The sequence below is a fragment of the Calypte anna genome, chromosome W (genome assembly GCF_003957555.1).
Source record: "Calypte anna isolate BGI_N300 chromosome W, bCalAnn1_v1.p, whole genome shotgun sequence".
NCBI lineage: Eukaryota > Metazoa > Chordata > Aves > Apodiformes > Trochilidae > Calypte > Calypte anna.
The window spans coordinates 8,473,461-8,488,577 of NC_044276.1; the positions used below are offsets into that span (position 1 = coordinate 8,473,461).

The 15,117-nt window shown below is 47.8% G+C and overlaps 1 protein-coding gene across 1 annotated transcript in view; it reads right to left on the bottom strand.

Annotated features, from left to right (window-relative positions):
• LOC103533945 (unconventional myosin-Vb) overlaps positions 1–15,117 on the bottom strand; it is a 108,506-nt gene that overhangs the window by 4,746 nt on the left and 88,643 nt on the right. Inside the window, exons 31-32 of the mRNA XM_030468319.1 lie at positions 14,321–14,471; positions 13,238–13,523 (exon numbers count right to left, since the gene is read on the bottom strand). Coding sequence (XP_030324179.1) covers positions 13,238–13,523; positions 14,321–14,471 — 437 coding nt within the window. The remainder of the gene's footprint in view (positions 1–13,237; positions 13,524–14,320; positions 14,472–15,117) is intronic.

The window sequence follows — 15,117 nt, forward strand, 5'->3', positions numbered from 1 at the left end:
ATCCCATATACGTCACACTCAGTATAAATTTGAGGCATCACGAGGGCCGAGCCAGATCTTTTCCTGATTTCCTGCTTCCCTTCCTTCACCCGGCATCCTGGAAGGATCCTGTCCGTTTGTCTGCCTGTGGTCCTGATCCGTGCCAGCCCATATCTGTGTGTTCCTGCCTCCGGTTCCCAACTGCTGCCGACTCCAGGAGTCCAGCCTGGACTTTCCCAGGGCTGCCCTACAGCCTCGGTGGTGACGTGAGAGTTATTGGGGGAGAGAGGGGAGGAATGTGGTTTCCATTTTCCTGTATATTTGTATATATTTAGTAATTTTACCTATTTATCATTACTGTTTCATTAAAGTTGTGTAGTTTAGTTTCCAACCCATAAGTCTCTCTCCCTTATTCTCTCTCCTTTCTCTATCAAGGAGAGAGAGATTAATAGAGAGCGTCTGTTATTCGGTTTAATTGCCGGGCCAGTGTTAAACCGTGACAGATTTATTGGCGCCCAACGTGGGGCCCGAGCTAATTGGCTCGAGTCCAGTTTAAATTTTTACTAAATTGCCTGAACAGTTTGAATTCCAACTCCAGTGAAAGAATGGCTTTCCTGAGCTGGAATCAGACCTTGTTCTTTGGAAATTTCACAGGGTTGGAGATTAAACCAATTGTGCCGTACCTTTGGTATTTAGGGTATGCAATCTGTCTTTTCGCAGCTGGGATTGCTGTTGCTTTGTGGTTTGTTCTTCGTAAGAGTTGCTTAAGAACCATCATTGCAATATCGTCCTCAATACTGGTGTATATCATCGTGCATGGTGTAGTGGTGTTTCATAGAAGGATTAAGAACTTTGTTGGTAATTACATTTTCAGCCTGCTTTTGAGGAAATACACCACTCTTGGGCTGAGTTCAATGGATTCTAGTCAAAATGGCATTACGATTGTTATAGTTTTGAACCTCCTGATTCTTGTAGGCATTGTTGTTCAGGTGTCTGTGAATATTTTCATGTGCTATCATATGTTGGTGAGGAATAAGACAATTACAACTAGGGGAACGAGCACACCTCGTAAAGAGAGCACCCCCACTCCTGCCTCTGCAGCCGCTTCTCGCCCCCCCCTCACGCAAGGGCACAACTCAGATAAGGCCGGCCAGCATTGCCAGCATATCGGCTATAGCTCCAGTTGCTGTCTCTACTCCCACAGACAGTGCTGCTGCTCAGAAAGCAAGCCCTGCTGCTGCTACTGCTGCAGACGCCTCAGCCTCTCCCCCTCAGCCCACACAGTTACTTGTTGACCCTGTAACTAGGAGAAAAGGAAAACAATGGAAATCAGAAGCGAGCCTTAACCCTTCCAAGTCTGAACAAGATGACCAGGTGATAGAGGAAATAGAGGATAATGGCTCTCCTCCTAGAGCAGCTAGAGCAGCTAAAGCAGAGTCAGATGAGGACTCAGACTCAGAATCTGCTCAGCCCTATTCCATGAGAGACTTGCGTACTCTGAGAAAAGACTTCAGCCGTTTTTCAGGTGAACCACTTCTCTCTTGGTTACTCCGATGCTGGAATGAGGGGGTTGCTACCATAACATTAACTCAGAAGGAAGCCAGGCAGTTGGGATCCCTGGCCAAAGATGCAGGTATTGATCGGGCATTTGGGGAAAAGGCTGGAACTACCAGCCTGTGGAAACGACTCTTGTCAGCTGTAAGGGAGAGATATCCCTATAAAGAGGAAATAGACTGCCCACAGATCAAAGCACGCAGACTTGGAAAAGCTATCAGGTATCTCGAAGAATTGGCTGTGCGAGACATGATCTATAATAATGATGACATTGAAGATCCCTATCACGTACCATGCCCTAAACCTATGATGCAAAGGTTTGTGCATGCTGCACCACCACCTTTTAATCATACACTATCAGTAATGCTATGGGTTCCTGCAGAGGTAGATACAACTGTGGGTGATGTGATTAAAACTGTACGAGAGTGTGAAGATGCTGTCATAGCCCCTTGTCGGGCCTGGGTCTCAGCTATCAAGAGAGCATCTGAGGAATGGCATTCACCCCTTTCTCCTCAGACAGATGGAGGACACCCCATTGCAGCCATTAAGAGGAGACGCCCTCCTATGAGACAGAATCGAGAGAAACAGAAATCAGTAAGAGGGACCCTATGGGTAATCCTGTGTGAATGTGGGGAGGACGTGAAAAAGTGGGACAAAAAACCTACTGCTGCCCTACAGGACCGAGTGATTGAGTTGATAAGTAAGCCGAAGGCAAAAGGAGGTCCTTCTAAAAAGATGGCTGCTCAAGTGTCCAGTGTGGAGTTACCCAACCCAAAAATGCTGGTGACTCAAGATCCATGCACATCAGGTGTGAGTACTGGGGATGCAAGCTCCAGTAATGCACATACTGACAATGCTGTATGTGCTCAAGCTTAGAGGTGCCCTGCCTCCAGCCAGGTGGAGGAGAGGGACAACCGAATCTATTGGATTGTGTGGATTCGATGGCCTGGCACATTAGAGCCACAAGTATAAAGCCTTGGTGGACACTGGTGCACAGTGCACCCTAATGCCATCGGATCAAAAAGGCACAGACTCCGTCACTATTTCTGGAGTGACGGGGGGATCTAAAGAACTGACTATTGTGAAGGCTGATGTGAGCCTCACTGGAATAAAGTGGCATAAACACCCAATAGTGACTGGTCCAGATGCTCCGTGCATCCTTGGCATAGACTACCTCAAGGGAGGTGATTTCGAGGACCCAAAAGGGTACCGCTGGTCCTTTGGTACTGCAGCTATTAAGACTGAGAATGCAGAATGGCTGCATACTTTGTTTGGCCTTTCAGATAAGTCCTTTGTAGTGGGGTTGCTGAGGACTACAAACCAGCGTCTGCCAACTGCTACTTCAGTAGTGCATCGTAGACAATATCGTGTCAACAGAGATGCTGTGATCCCCATTCACAAGCTGATCCGGCAACTAGAGAGCCAAGGAGTGATCAGCAAGACTCATTCACCCTTCAACAGTCCTGTATGGCCAGTGAAAAAGCCAAATGGAGAGTGGAGGCTGACAGTGGACTATCGTGCCCTGAATGAGGTTACACCACCACTAAGCGCTGCTGTGCCGGACATACTAGAACTTCAGTATGAGCTGGAGTCAAAGGCAGCCAGGTGGTATGCTACTATTGACATTGCTAATGCATTTTTTGCTATTCCTATAGCACCAGAATGCAGAGCACAGTTTGCCTTCACCTGGAGAGGTGTCCAGTACACTTGGAATCGACTGCCCCAGGGGTGGAAACACAGTCCTACCATCTGCCATGGACTGATCCATGATACCTTGGAAAAGGGTGGAGTTCCAGAACATCTACAGTACATCGATGACATCATTGTGTGGGGTGACACAGCAAAGGAAGTCTACGAGAAAGGTAAGAAGATAATTGAAATCCTCCTAGAGGCTGGTTTTGCTATTAAAAGGAGCAAGGTAAAGGGACCTGCACAAGAGATACAGTTTCTGGGAGTTAAGTGGCAAGATGGACGTCACCACATCCCAATGGACGTGATTAACAAAATAACAGCTATGGCCCCACCAACTACCAAAAAGGAAACACAGTCCTTTTTAGGAACTGTTGGTTTCTGGAGAATGCATATTCCTTTTTATAATCAGATTGTGAAACCTCTCTATGAGGTTACCCGGAAGAAGAAAGACTTTAAATGGGACTCAGAACAACAAGCTGCTTTTGAGAATATTAAACAGGAGATTGTGCAGGCAATGGCCCTTGGACCAATTCGAACAGGGCCAGACATCAAAAATATTCTTTACACCGGAGATGGAGGTGATGGTCCTACATGGAGCCTCTGGCAGAAAGCTCCAGGAGAGACTCGAGGCCGACCTCTAGGATTTTGGGGTCGAAACTACAAAGGCTCCGAAGCCAACTACACAGCTGCTGAAAAAGAGATATTGGCCGCATACGAAGGAGTTAGAGCTGCTTCAGAAGTGATTGGTACTGAAGCACAGCTCCTCCTAGTGCCACGATTACCTGTACTGGGTTTTATGTACACAGGTAGAGAATCTTCCCATCATGCTACCGATGCTACCTGGAGTAAATGGATTGCTTTACTCTCACAGAGAGCTAGGATAGGAAGACTCAATCGTCCAGGAATTGTAGAAGCAATAACAAATTGGCCAGAAGGCAAACACTTTGGAATGCCACTAGGAAAAGTGGTAAAATGGGCTGAAGAAGCCCCACCATACGACCAACTACCAGAGAGTGAGAAACAATATGCTCTTTTCACTGATGGATCCTGTCGTCTGGTAGGAGGCCATCGAAGGTGGAAAGCTGCCGTATGGAATCCTACACAACTAGTTGCAAAAACAGATGAAGGAGATGGTGAATCAAGTCAATTTGCAGAGGTAAAAGCCATCCAATTGGCTTTGGACATTGCTGAACAAGAAAAGTGGCCGAGACTTTATCTCTATACTGACTCATGGATGGTAGCAAATGCCTTATGGGGTTGGTTAAAGCAGTGGAAGCAAAACAACTGGCAACGTAGAGATAAACCTATCTGGGCTGCTGAACTCTGGAAAGACATTGCTGCTAGGTTAGAGAAACTTGATGTAAAAGTGCGTCACGTAGATGCCCACGTACCTTCATATCGAGCTACCGAGGAACATCGAAACAACCAATGAGCAGATGAGGCTGCTCAAGTGTTCCAAATAGATCTGGACTGGGACCATAAAGGTGAACTGTTTTTGGCCAAATGGGCCCACAATGCTTCAGGTCATCAAGGCAGGGATGGAACATATCGATGGGCTCGTGACCGAGGGGTGGATTTATCTTTGGACTCTATTGCGCAGGTTATCCACGATTGTGACATATGGGCTGCAATTAAGCAAGCTAAAAGGTTGAAACCTCTGTGGTATGAAGGGAGATGGTCAAAATATAGGTATGGGGAGGCCTGGCAAGTCGACTACATCACATTGCCTCAAACTCGCCAGGGTAAGCGCTATGTGCTTACAATGGTGGAGGCAAGTACAGGATGGCTGGAAACATATCCTGTGCCTCATGCCACAGCCCGGAACACCATTCTGGGCCTAGAGAAACAAGTCTTGTGGAGACATGGTACACCAGAGAGAATTGAGTCAGATAATGGAACTCATTTCAAAAATAGTCTCATAAATAACTGGGCCAAAGAACATGGCATTGAGTGGATATACCATATTCCCTATCATGCACCAGCCTCAGGTAAAATTGAAAGGTACAATGGACTGTTAAAAACTACCTTAAAGGCAATGGGTGGTGGAACTTTCAAAAACTGGGACAAGCACTTGGCAAAAGCTACCTGGTTAGTTAATACCAGGGGTTCCATCAATCGAGCTGGTCCTGCTCAGTCAGATCTTCTACACACAGTAGATGGGGACAAAGTGCCTGTGGTGCATGAGAAGAATCTGCTAGGGAAAACAGTTTGGGTTTATCCTGCCTCGGGCAAAGGCAAACCCATTCGTGGGGTTGCTTTCGCTCAAGGGCCTGGACACACTTGGTGGGTGATGATGAAAGATGGAGAAGTACAATGTGTACCACAAGGGAATCTAACACTAGGTGAGAATTCCTAATTTCTGCTTGTCTAGCTTAATCAGTAATGCATGGACTCTTTGGGAGTCATGAACTTGTATCCCACCATAACTACTGTTATGTGAACTGTTGCATAAACTAACAGTGTTCTATGAGTGTTTTTCAGGATGATTTTGTGGTGATGAAACCAGAACTAGGTTCATCGGCTGACATCCAGTAACTTCCTTGGAGTTACCATCTGCAACCTGCAACTTGTGGACCATGGACATGAACTATGAAGACTGGTCCTTCTTTTGAGAATCTGCTACAATAGATGAACATCTGCAATTGTAGACTGAATTACTTAGTGAATTTTAGCACTGAGAGATAGTAATAATAAATAATAAATAAATCTGTCACGGTTTAACACTGGCCCGGCAATTAAACCGAATAACAGACGCTCTCTATTAATCTCTCTCGCCTTGATAGAGAAAGGAGAGAGAATAAGGGAGAGAGACTTATGGGTTGGAAACTAAACTACACAACTTTAATGAAACAGTAATGATAAATAGGTGAAATTACTAAATATATACAAATATACAGGAAAATGGAAACCACATTCCTCCCCTCTCTCCCCCAATAACTCTCACGTCACCACCGAGGCTGTAGGGCAGCCCTGGGAAAGTCCAGGCTGGACTCCTGGAGTCGGCAGCAGTTGGGAACCGGAGGCAGGAACACACAGATATGGGCTGGCACGGATCAGGACCACAGGCAGACAAACGGACAGGATCCTTCCAGGATGCCGGGTTGTAGTGGAACAGAGCGACCAGGTGCCTCTGATCATCAGGAAGTGGGTGTGAGCCGCTATCAACTCCACCTGTGTCCAGTCAGGGCAGGGCCCCTATGGAGCATGTGCAAGACCATGGGGCCAATAAATAGTGAGGCTCACACCCACTGAGGCAGCTCATTCTGGAGCTAGTTGAGAGAGTGGCTGGTTGCTTCCATAGCAGCAGACCATCTTGCTAGTTCCTCGCTGTGGGCAATAGACTCAAACCACATCCTCCGAGTCTATACTACCATATTGACACCTCGATCTCGGACTAGAGACTCCATTCCGGTTACATCTGGTGGAGAATGCGGGCATAGACCCCGGTCTAGCCCAAGCCTCCGTCGAATCAAGAAGGAACAGGACCTGACCCAGGACAAACGACAACCGGCATTCGGGTAGGAAAATCCATTATCCTCCAATTATTACTAAAAATGGGACTCTCTTCCAGCACCCCCTCTGCACAGGGACCCTCCTATTCCCCATCTGCCATCATCGCTCGAGCACTTTGGAGGGAGGTCGGAGACTTACTAAATGAACTCCACGAACAGGAGGTTCAAAAGAGCATAGCGGGGGTAGAGGCCACCTGGAAACTGATGGCTAACGCCCTAGAAGGGGTAAAGAATGAGGCCAGGGCTGCCGTCACCGCAATAGCGGCAATGCCACCAAACGGCAGCTTTATTAAAACACCGCCTCCTGAGGTAGATACCAGCGTGGTTCCCTCGGCACCCCCACTGCCGCCCGAGGATGAAGGAGCCCAGAAGGCATTCCCTATCTTAAGCGACAACAGCTTCGCCGTCAAGGGCATGAGGGGGAAGGTACATCATACTATAGCTGAGTTCCTCTCCGACCTTGGTTTAAAGGAAAAAAAGGCTTCAGATAATGTAAAGACATCAACAAGTGGCTCTAGTAGTGATGTAAAACCGTCCCTACTGTTACCTCCCAGCCCAGAAAATAACTGTGACAAAACAGCAGTCACTCCATCGACCATACCCGTTGGGCCAGAATCAACGATAAAAGCACTATTAGAACAATCCACCCAAGCAATGAAATCCCTGGAAAAGAGAATACTGAACCTAGAACAACGGTCATCATTTCACACTTACCGGGACCCACCCTCCCTCCCCGATGATGATGATGAAAGCATACCAGCACCATTGTTGTCAAAGCAAACCAACCAGGGCGTCGGCAAATCCCGACCCGGAAGATGGTCCGGCATCATCCGTGATGCCATCATCGAAGGAGATTGGGAGCCTAACACCATAGCCTACCCTATCCTGTATGACAACAACAGGCCACCCATCTACGAGCAGCATAGCTGGAAGACGCTCCAACAGGCGAAGAAGACCCTGAGGGAGGGGGGATTAAGATCGGAAAGCGGCCAAGCCATCTTAGACTGGCTATTCACCGCGGACACTAACTGTCCTCATGATTGCCGGAATCTAGCCAGGTACCTACTTACTCCATCCCAACAGATTGTATGGGTAAAGGAGTGGGAACGCCTGGCCCATATAGAGGCGAACCGCCTGCGTGCAGCCGGTGACCCGCTAGCAGGGGTAACCAGTGAAATGCTCACGGGTGCAGGACAGTACGCGGACATACAGGTCCAGCTCCAATTCCCGGCTGTACTACATCATATTACGGCGCGTTTGGCCCGCCAGGCGTTTAACGTAGTCCCAGAGCCTACCCCGCTCCCTTCATTCACCGCTGTGAAACAAGGATTAAATGAGCCATACCAACACTTCGTTGACAGACTCTGGCAGTCTGTCACGGCTCAATCTGAATTAGGGGCCGAACAGAGGGACTCGATGTTCAAACTTTTGGCATTTGAAAACGCCAACCCAAAAATGAAATCGCTATTTTCCACACTACCAAAAACAGCAGGGGTCTCGGACATGCTGGAGGTTGCTGCCAGAGCCACCCAGACACAGCAGCACCAAGGGATGGCCAATGCTTTTGCTGCCGCCTTAGAGCCCACCCAAAAGCTTCTTGCGGCAGTAGCACAGAAACTCGGTGGAAGAAACCATTTTAAGAAGAGAAGTCGACCGAGAAATTCCATCCCCGTCTGTTATCGTTGTGGGACTTCGGGCCACTCAGCAAGGCAGTGTTCAGCCACCGTCTGGTGTGACCACTGCCAGATGGATAATCACAACACCCGAGCATGCTGGTACAAAAAAAACGGACGGCGCAGCGCGCAAGGCCCCCGCGCCATGACACAAGTGGCAGGGCCAGCGCTTTACAACAACTCCCCGCCCCAGTCACAAGAGGGAGCTTGGGCTTCGATGTCCCCTGCGCAATAGATATTACGTTAACGACCAATCAGGTTTATCGACTACCGACGGGAATACACGGACCCATACATCGGGAAAATGGCATGGTAGGGGCTCTGTTAATGGGACGTTCATCCACAGGGATCGCAGGACTTATTGTGCTTCCAGGGGTAATAGATGCAGATTCTACAGGGGAAATAATGATCACATGTTTCACGTTGACGCCTCCCCTGATAATCGAAGCGGGAACCCGGATAGCGCAGCTAGTCCTGCTCCCAAAAATGACTATAGGAAAGAACGTCCCAACGGCACGGGGCGATCGAGGCTTTGGATCATCTGGAGGCACTCTAGTAAATTTAGTGCACCAGATGAAGACCAGGCCCATCATCATCATAAAGATGATAGCTGGAAAGGAGATGAAGACACTTTCCGTGATGATGGACACAGGGGCTGACGTTACGATCATCAACCTCAACGTGTGGCCTCGTCACTGGAAACTTGTTACCGCCCGTGATGCTGTCCAGGGAGTAGGTGGTGGTTCCACTCCCCTTCAGGCCCTAGAACCCGTGCAACTACAGTTTCCCGAAGGACAAAAGGTAACCGTACGTCCCTATGTATTATCCTTGCCTGGACAACTCGGAGGTTTGATCGGGAGAGAAGTGATGAGTCAACTCGGAGCTGTCCTTTCCATTCCCGAGCCCACCCGATCCCTCCAGAATTTTCAGTAGGGGCCACTGCAAGAGTGCCGCCAACCCCCAGACTGAAATGGAAATCAGACACCCCCGTCTGGGTGGAGCAGTGGCCTTTACAGAGAGAGCGGCTACAAATTGCTAAAAACTTAGTAAAAGAGCAACTGGATGCGGGGCACATCCAACCATCAGTAAGCCCATGGAATACACCAATATTTGTGGTCCCCAAAAAATCGGGAAAATGGCGATTAATACAAGATCTACGGAAGGTCAATAACCAGATGTGGCCAATGGGCGCCCTCCAACCTGGGCTGCCCTTACTTACGATGCTACCAAGAGACTGGCACCTTCTGGTCATTGACCTTAAAGACTGTTTCTTTAATATTCCCCTTCATCCAGAAGATACAGCGCGTTTCGCGTTCACCATCCTTTCAATCAACAAAAGTGAACCTGCGAAAAGGTACGAATGGGTTGTCCTGCCACAGGGGATGAAAAATTCCCCGACGATATGCCAGATGTACGTGGCCTGGGCATTATCACCAATCCGCAATGAGATGCCAGATACATTAATATATCACTATATGGACGACATACTGTTTTGCCAAAAAGCCCCATTCCCCGAAGACTTCAGTCAAACAGTGACCAACCGACTAAAGACCAAAGGATTAATAGTGGCTCCAGAAAAAGTGCAAACGAAATCACCTTGGAGCTACTTGGGGTGGAAAGTCACCCACGCGATGGTAAGACCTCAAAAACTGGAAGTAATAAGTTCAATCAAAACTTTGAACGATGCTCAAAAATTAGTGGGTGAACTCCAATGGGTCCGACCCATAATAGGTCTTACCAATACAGATATCCACCCCTTCTTGTCACTGTTACGGGGCACGCATCCAGGTACGTTAGTACACTGGACAGATAACCACACTAAGGCTTTAAAGCAGGTCGTCCATAAACTGGCAACCAGCTACGTGGATCGGCGGGATGCCGCACAACCCATTGGGATCTGGGTATGCAACCATCCATCATACCCATTCGCGCTACTACTCCAGGACTTCTGCTGGAATAAGGAAAATGGGGAATATTCTCACGCCACCGAAAAACGTCAACATAAGCAGAGGTCCCCAACTTCGGACTCTATAGCCATCTTGGAGTGGCTATTCACACCACACACTCCACAGAAGGGTGTTTGGCAGCAGACCGAAATAATAGCACTTCTGATACGGAAAGGACGGCAGCGTTGTTTAGAAGTAGACGGTCAGGAGCCAGGATGGATTAGCATCCCCATAAAAACAGCTGATTTCGACTGGCTATTACAACGCTCCGAGCCTCTACAACTGGCACTATTCGGTTATTCTGGGGAAGTCCGCCACGGAGGCCCAAGACATAAACGTCTGCAAGCGATCAGCCAGTTCCAGTGGATCGAACGTCCATCGGTTTCAGAACGCCCAGTGTCTGGCATTACGGTATTCACCGATGCCGGAAAAAGATCAAAAACGGCCGCCTGCGTATGGCAAGACAAAGGTCGGTGGAAACATCATCTGATTCCAGGCACTGCGGAAGACAATCTACAAACGCTGGAACTACTGGCCATCATTTGGGCTCTCACACAGTGGCAACGGGCTCCCCTCAACATAGTCTCCGACTCACAATATGCAGTCGGAGTGGCAAACCGTATTGAAGATGCTATTATTAAACCAGTACGGAACAAGCGTCTGCTAGAACTCTTTTACATGTTACAACGAGCACTAAAAGTCCGAACAGAGCCCTGCTGTATCCTTCATATTCGAAGTCATAAAACATCCCTGGGACTGGGTGAGGGAAATGCAAAGGCTGACTCCCTGGTCAGCCTAGGGATTCAGAGCCCGGTGAGCCAGTTTGCAAAGGCTCGGGACAGCCACTCCCTATTTCATCAAAACGCCAGGGCATTAAAGCGCATGTTCTCTATACCATGGGAGGATGCTAAAGGAATTGTTAGAGCCTGCCCCCAGTGCGCGCAATTTGGCCCGGCCCTGGGTATGGGAGTAAACCCGCGTGGATTGCAAGCTGGCGAGACGTGGCAAATGGACGTCACCCATGTCCCAGAATTTGGACGATTAAAGTATGTCCATGTAACAGTGGACACTTTCTCTGGAATGATTTGGGCAACAGCTCAAACGGGGGAGAAAGCTCTACATGTGGTCCGTCATTTAACAAACTGCTTTGCTGTCATGGGGGTCCCCCAAGTAGTAAAAACCGACAACGCACCCGCCTATACAGGTGGGAAAGTCCAACAATTCTTTGCTACTTGGGGGGTAAAGCACATCACGGGAATCCCCCATTCGCCTTCAGGCCAAGCGATCGTAGAAAGAGCTCATCGCACCCTGAAGACATACCTAGAGAAACAGAAGGACAGCAAGGAGACGGACCCACAGATGCGGCTGGGCAAGGTACTTTTCACACTAAATTTTCTTAGCCCAAGCCGCGACTCAGAGCAACCCCCCGTGCTGTTGCACTATTCTTCACAGAAGATCAATCGCATGCCGGACGTACAGATCTATTATAAAGATCCTTCGACAGGCCAGTGGCTAGGGCCAAAACCGCTGCTGTTCACCGGGAGGGGTTATAGTTGCGTATCCACAGACCACGGACCCCTCTGGGTGCCCAGTAAGTGGACGCGCCCTGCCACAAATAGACCTCCAAGGAACGACCAACATACCTAATTTATGACTTTTGATTATGCCCCCCCCCCTTTAAAAAAACAAAACAAAACAAAAAAAAAAACAAAACAAAAAACCAACAACAACAACAACAAAAATATATTTCCCCTTAAAATTGTCATTGTAAAAAAAAAAAAAAAAAAAAAAAAAAAAAGAGGGGGGAAATGTAGTGGAACAGAGCGACCAGGTGCCTCTGATCATCAGGAAGTGGGTGTGAGCCGCTATCAACTCCACCTGTGTCCAGTCAGGGCAGGGCCCCTATGGAGCATGTGCAAGACCATGGGGCCAATAAATAGTGAGGCTCACACCCACTGAGGCAGCTCATTCTGGAGCTAGTTGAGAGAGTGGCTGGTTGCTTCCATAGCAGCAGACCATCTTGCTAGTTCCTTGCTGTGGGCAATAGACTCAAACCACATCCTCCGAGTCTATACTACCATATTGACACCTCGATCTCGGACTAGAGACTCCATTCCGGTTACACCGGGTGAAGGAAGGGAAGCAGGAAATCAGGAAAAGATCTGGCTCGGCCCTCGTGATGCCTCAAATTTATACTGAGTGTGACGTATATGGGATGGAATACTCTGTTTGGTCAATTCTGGCATCTATCTTGTCTGTTCCTCCCCAAAGGAGGGCTCAGGTGGGACCTCTGTATCCTCCTGGATGGTAAAATGTTTTCCTCAGAGCTGAGCAGTGTCCTTGGCTCTGCATACCAGTCTCTAGCAGTAACTATAAACATCAAGTGTTATCAATCCTAGAAACACACACTGTCTGAGAAACTTGCTGTTAATTTCAGCAGTGCAACTACTTACAAGAGACTTAGCTAAAAGTAAAAGTACAAAACAGAAAATCACCTTTATCCTGGCCCAAACCAGGACACAAGGTTACTGAAAGATGAGCTATTGGAAAAAGATAAGGGAGCTGGCAGCAGAAAAGAAAAATAGCAGGATAATGATGTAGCCAGCAGAAGTTCTGTGAGAACAGGATTTGTGGCCAAGATATAGCCACCTGCAAGATATCGTTATATAAACAAGGATTCTATATAAAGCGAGTGTGATTTGTTATTAAACGACTTCACTGTAACCATATTGGTGACTATGTGCTGTCCTTAAGCCTCTGCGGATTTTCTACAACCATTAATTAAACCATTAAATTCTATTTTCCACCTATTTAGAAAAATTCACATCACTTCCTTCAGGAGGGACACCCAGGCCCAAAGCCCCCCCCCCCGAAATCCCACCTCATCTGCATTCCCGTGCTCCAGGAGCAGACATCCTTCCTCAGCAAAAGATTATTGAGAGCCACAGCATTGATCATGTAGAAGAGCTGCTTGAAGACCTGCTGCACAATCTCTGGGTCCAGCCCATGGTCACTCATGATGCTGTGGAAGGTGTTGAGCTGGCGAATGATCGAGTCCAAGGTGTAGGAGCTGTCCCCATTTGCCATGCTGGAGGAACGATTCCTATAGCCCATGGGTTTGACACCTGAAAGTCCTTGGATACTCTCATTTTCCAGCACTGCAGACACTGAAAAAAAGGAGAGAAAAAAGAAGAGCTAAAAAAGCCAACATCTATCAATTTGTCAGTGGTAAGAAATGCTCCTTCTCCACTCAGCCTCCTTTGCTCCAGGATCAACATCCCCAGCTCCCTCAGCTGCTCCTGGGCAGACCTCTGCTCCAGACCCTTCCCCAGCTCTCTTTCTCTCTCTTTATTTCACACCTCCAGCTCCCATGGCCATCAGCCACCCTGTCACCCAGTCAGGAGCTGGACCACTGATTTGAGATCCCTCCAGGGATGGGGACTCCAGGCCCTGACAACCCTTTCCAGGGAGAAATTGTTCCCAAGCTCCAATCTAAACCTCCAGGTCAATTCCTCTTCTCCCATCCCTTGTTCCTTGGGAGCAGAGCCCGATCCCCCCCCCCCGGCTCCAACCTCCTCTCAGGGGGTTGCAGAGAGCCAGAAGGTCTCCCCTCAGCCTCCTTTGCTCCAGGATCAACATCCCCAGGGCCCTCAGCTGCTCCTGGGCAGACTTCTGCTCCAGACCCTTCCCCGGCTCCATTGCCCTGGACACACTCCAATCCCTTCATGTGAGAACAATCCCCTCACATCCCTATTAATTTCTGTCCACCTCAACTCCTACTACCACAAGGATCTGCTGTAAACCAAGACTTTTTTTGGGGGGCAACATCTGCCTCGTTGCTAATCCAGGCCGTTCCTTTGAGAAGAAATCACAGAAGCAAAGCACCAAGGTCTGGCAAATATTCTGAGTAGCTAATTATGGGCAAAACAATACCTTCCTAAGAGCTGCCATGCTGTGAACATACCAATCATGGGTTGGAGGATGGCCTCTGCTATCTTGATGAGCTGCTGGTAGATCTGGATGGAGAGGTGGCTGAGGACCTGGCGGTACTCGGTCAGGTCAAAGTTCTTCAGGCAGTGCTCGTTCTGCTTTGCTGTGTTTCGTGTCATGAAACCCTGAAATTAGAAGACCCAGTTTTGTTATCCCACCTATTTAGAGTCCAGGAAAATTCACTAGATTAAAAAAAAATTGGAGTAGAATACAGCCTGATTTTACCAAAAGACATTTTTAGACTCTTATGGATAAGATTCATAAATTACCTCTAATTTCCTCAGCCCTTTGGTCATAAATTATTGCTAGAGGGCTGCTGTTTGAAGAAAAGTATCATTAAGTGAAGTTCTTTCCTTTTATCTCTAGCAAGGAGCAACATTTATATTGATTTTAACATATTGATGAACTAGAAGGTGACTTTTCAGTCCCTGAGAAACATTTTTTTAGCCATTTGTCTATCCCTGTGAATTCTGGTTACTTATGAGAAAAGAGATTTTTTGAGATTAAAGATATCAGAAATTAGGAAAAAAAAAATAACCACACACTGTGCTTTGACAACATTTTCAGCTACCTGAGGTTCAGAAATCTCTCCAAGTAATTGAATTTATTCCTGGCCTTTTGCTGAAGCAGCAGCTGATCCTGCAAATAGAGCCTTGAGTTCTGGGCTTTGACATGAAATGCTGGCAGAAACAAATGTGGATTAATTCAACTTTGTAATTATCACAGAGGCTTTATTTGCCTGTTCACAGGATCTTATCCATTCAGGGTCCA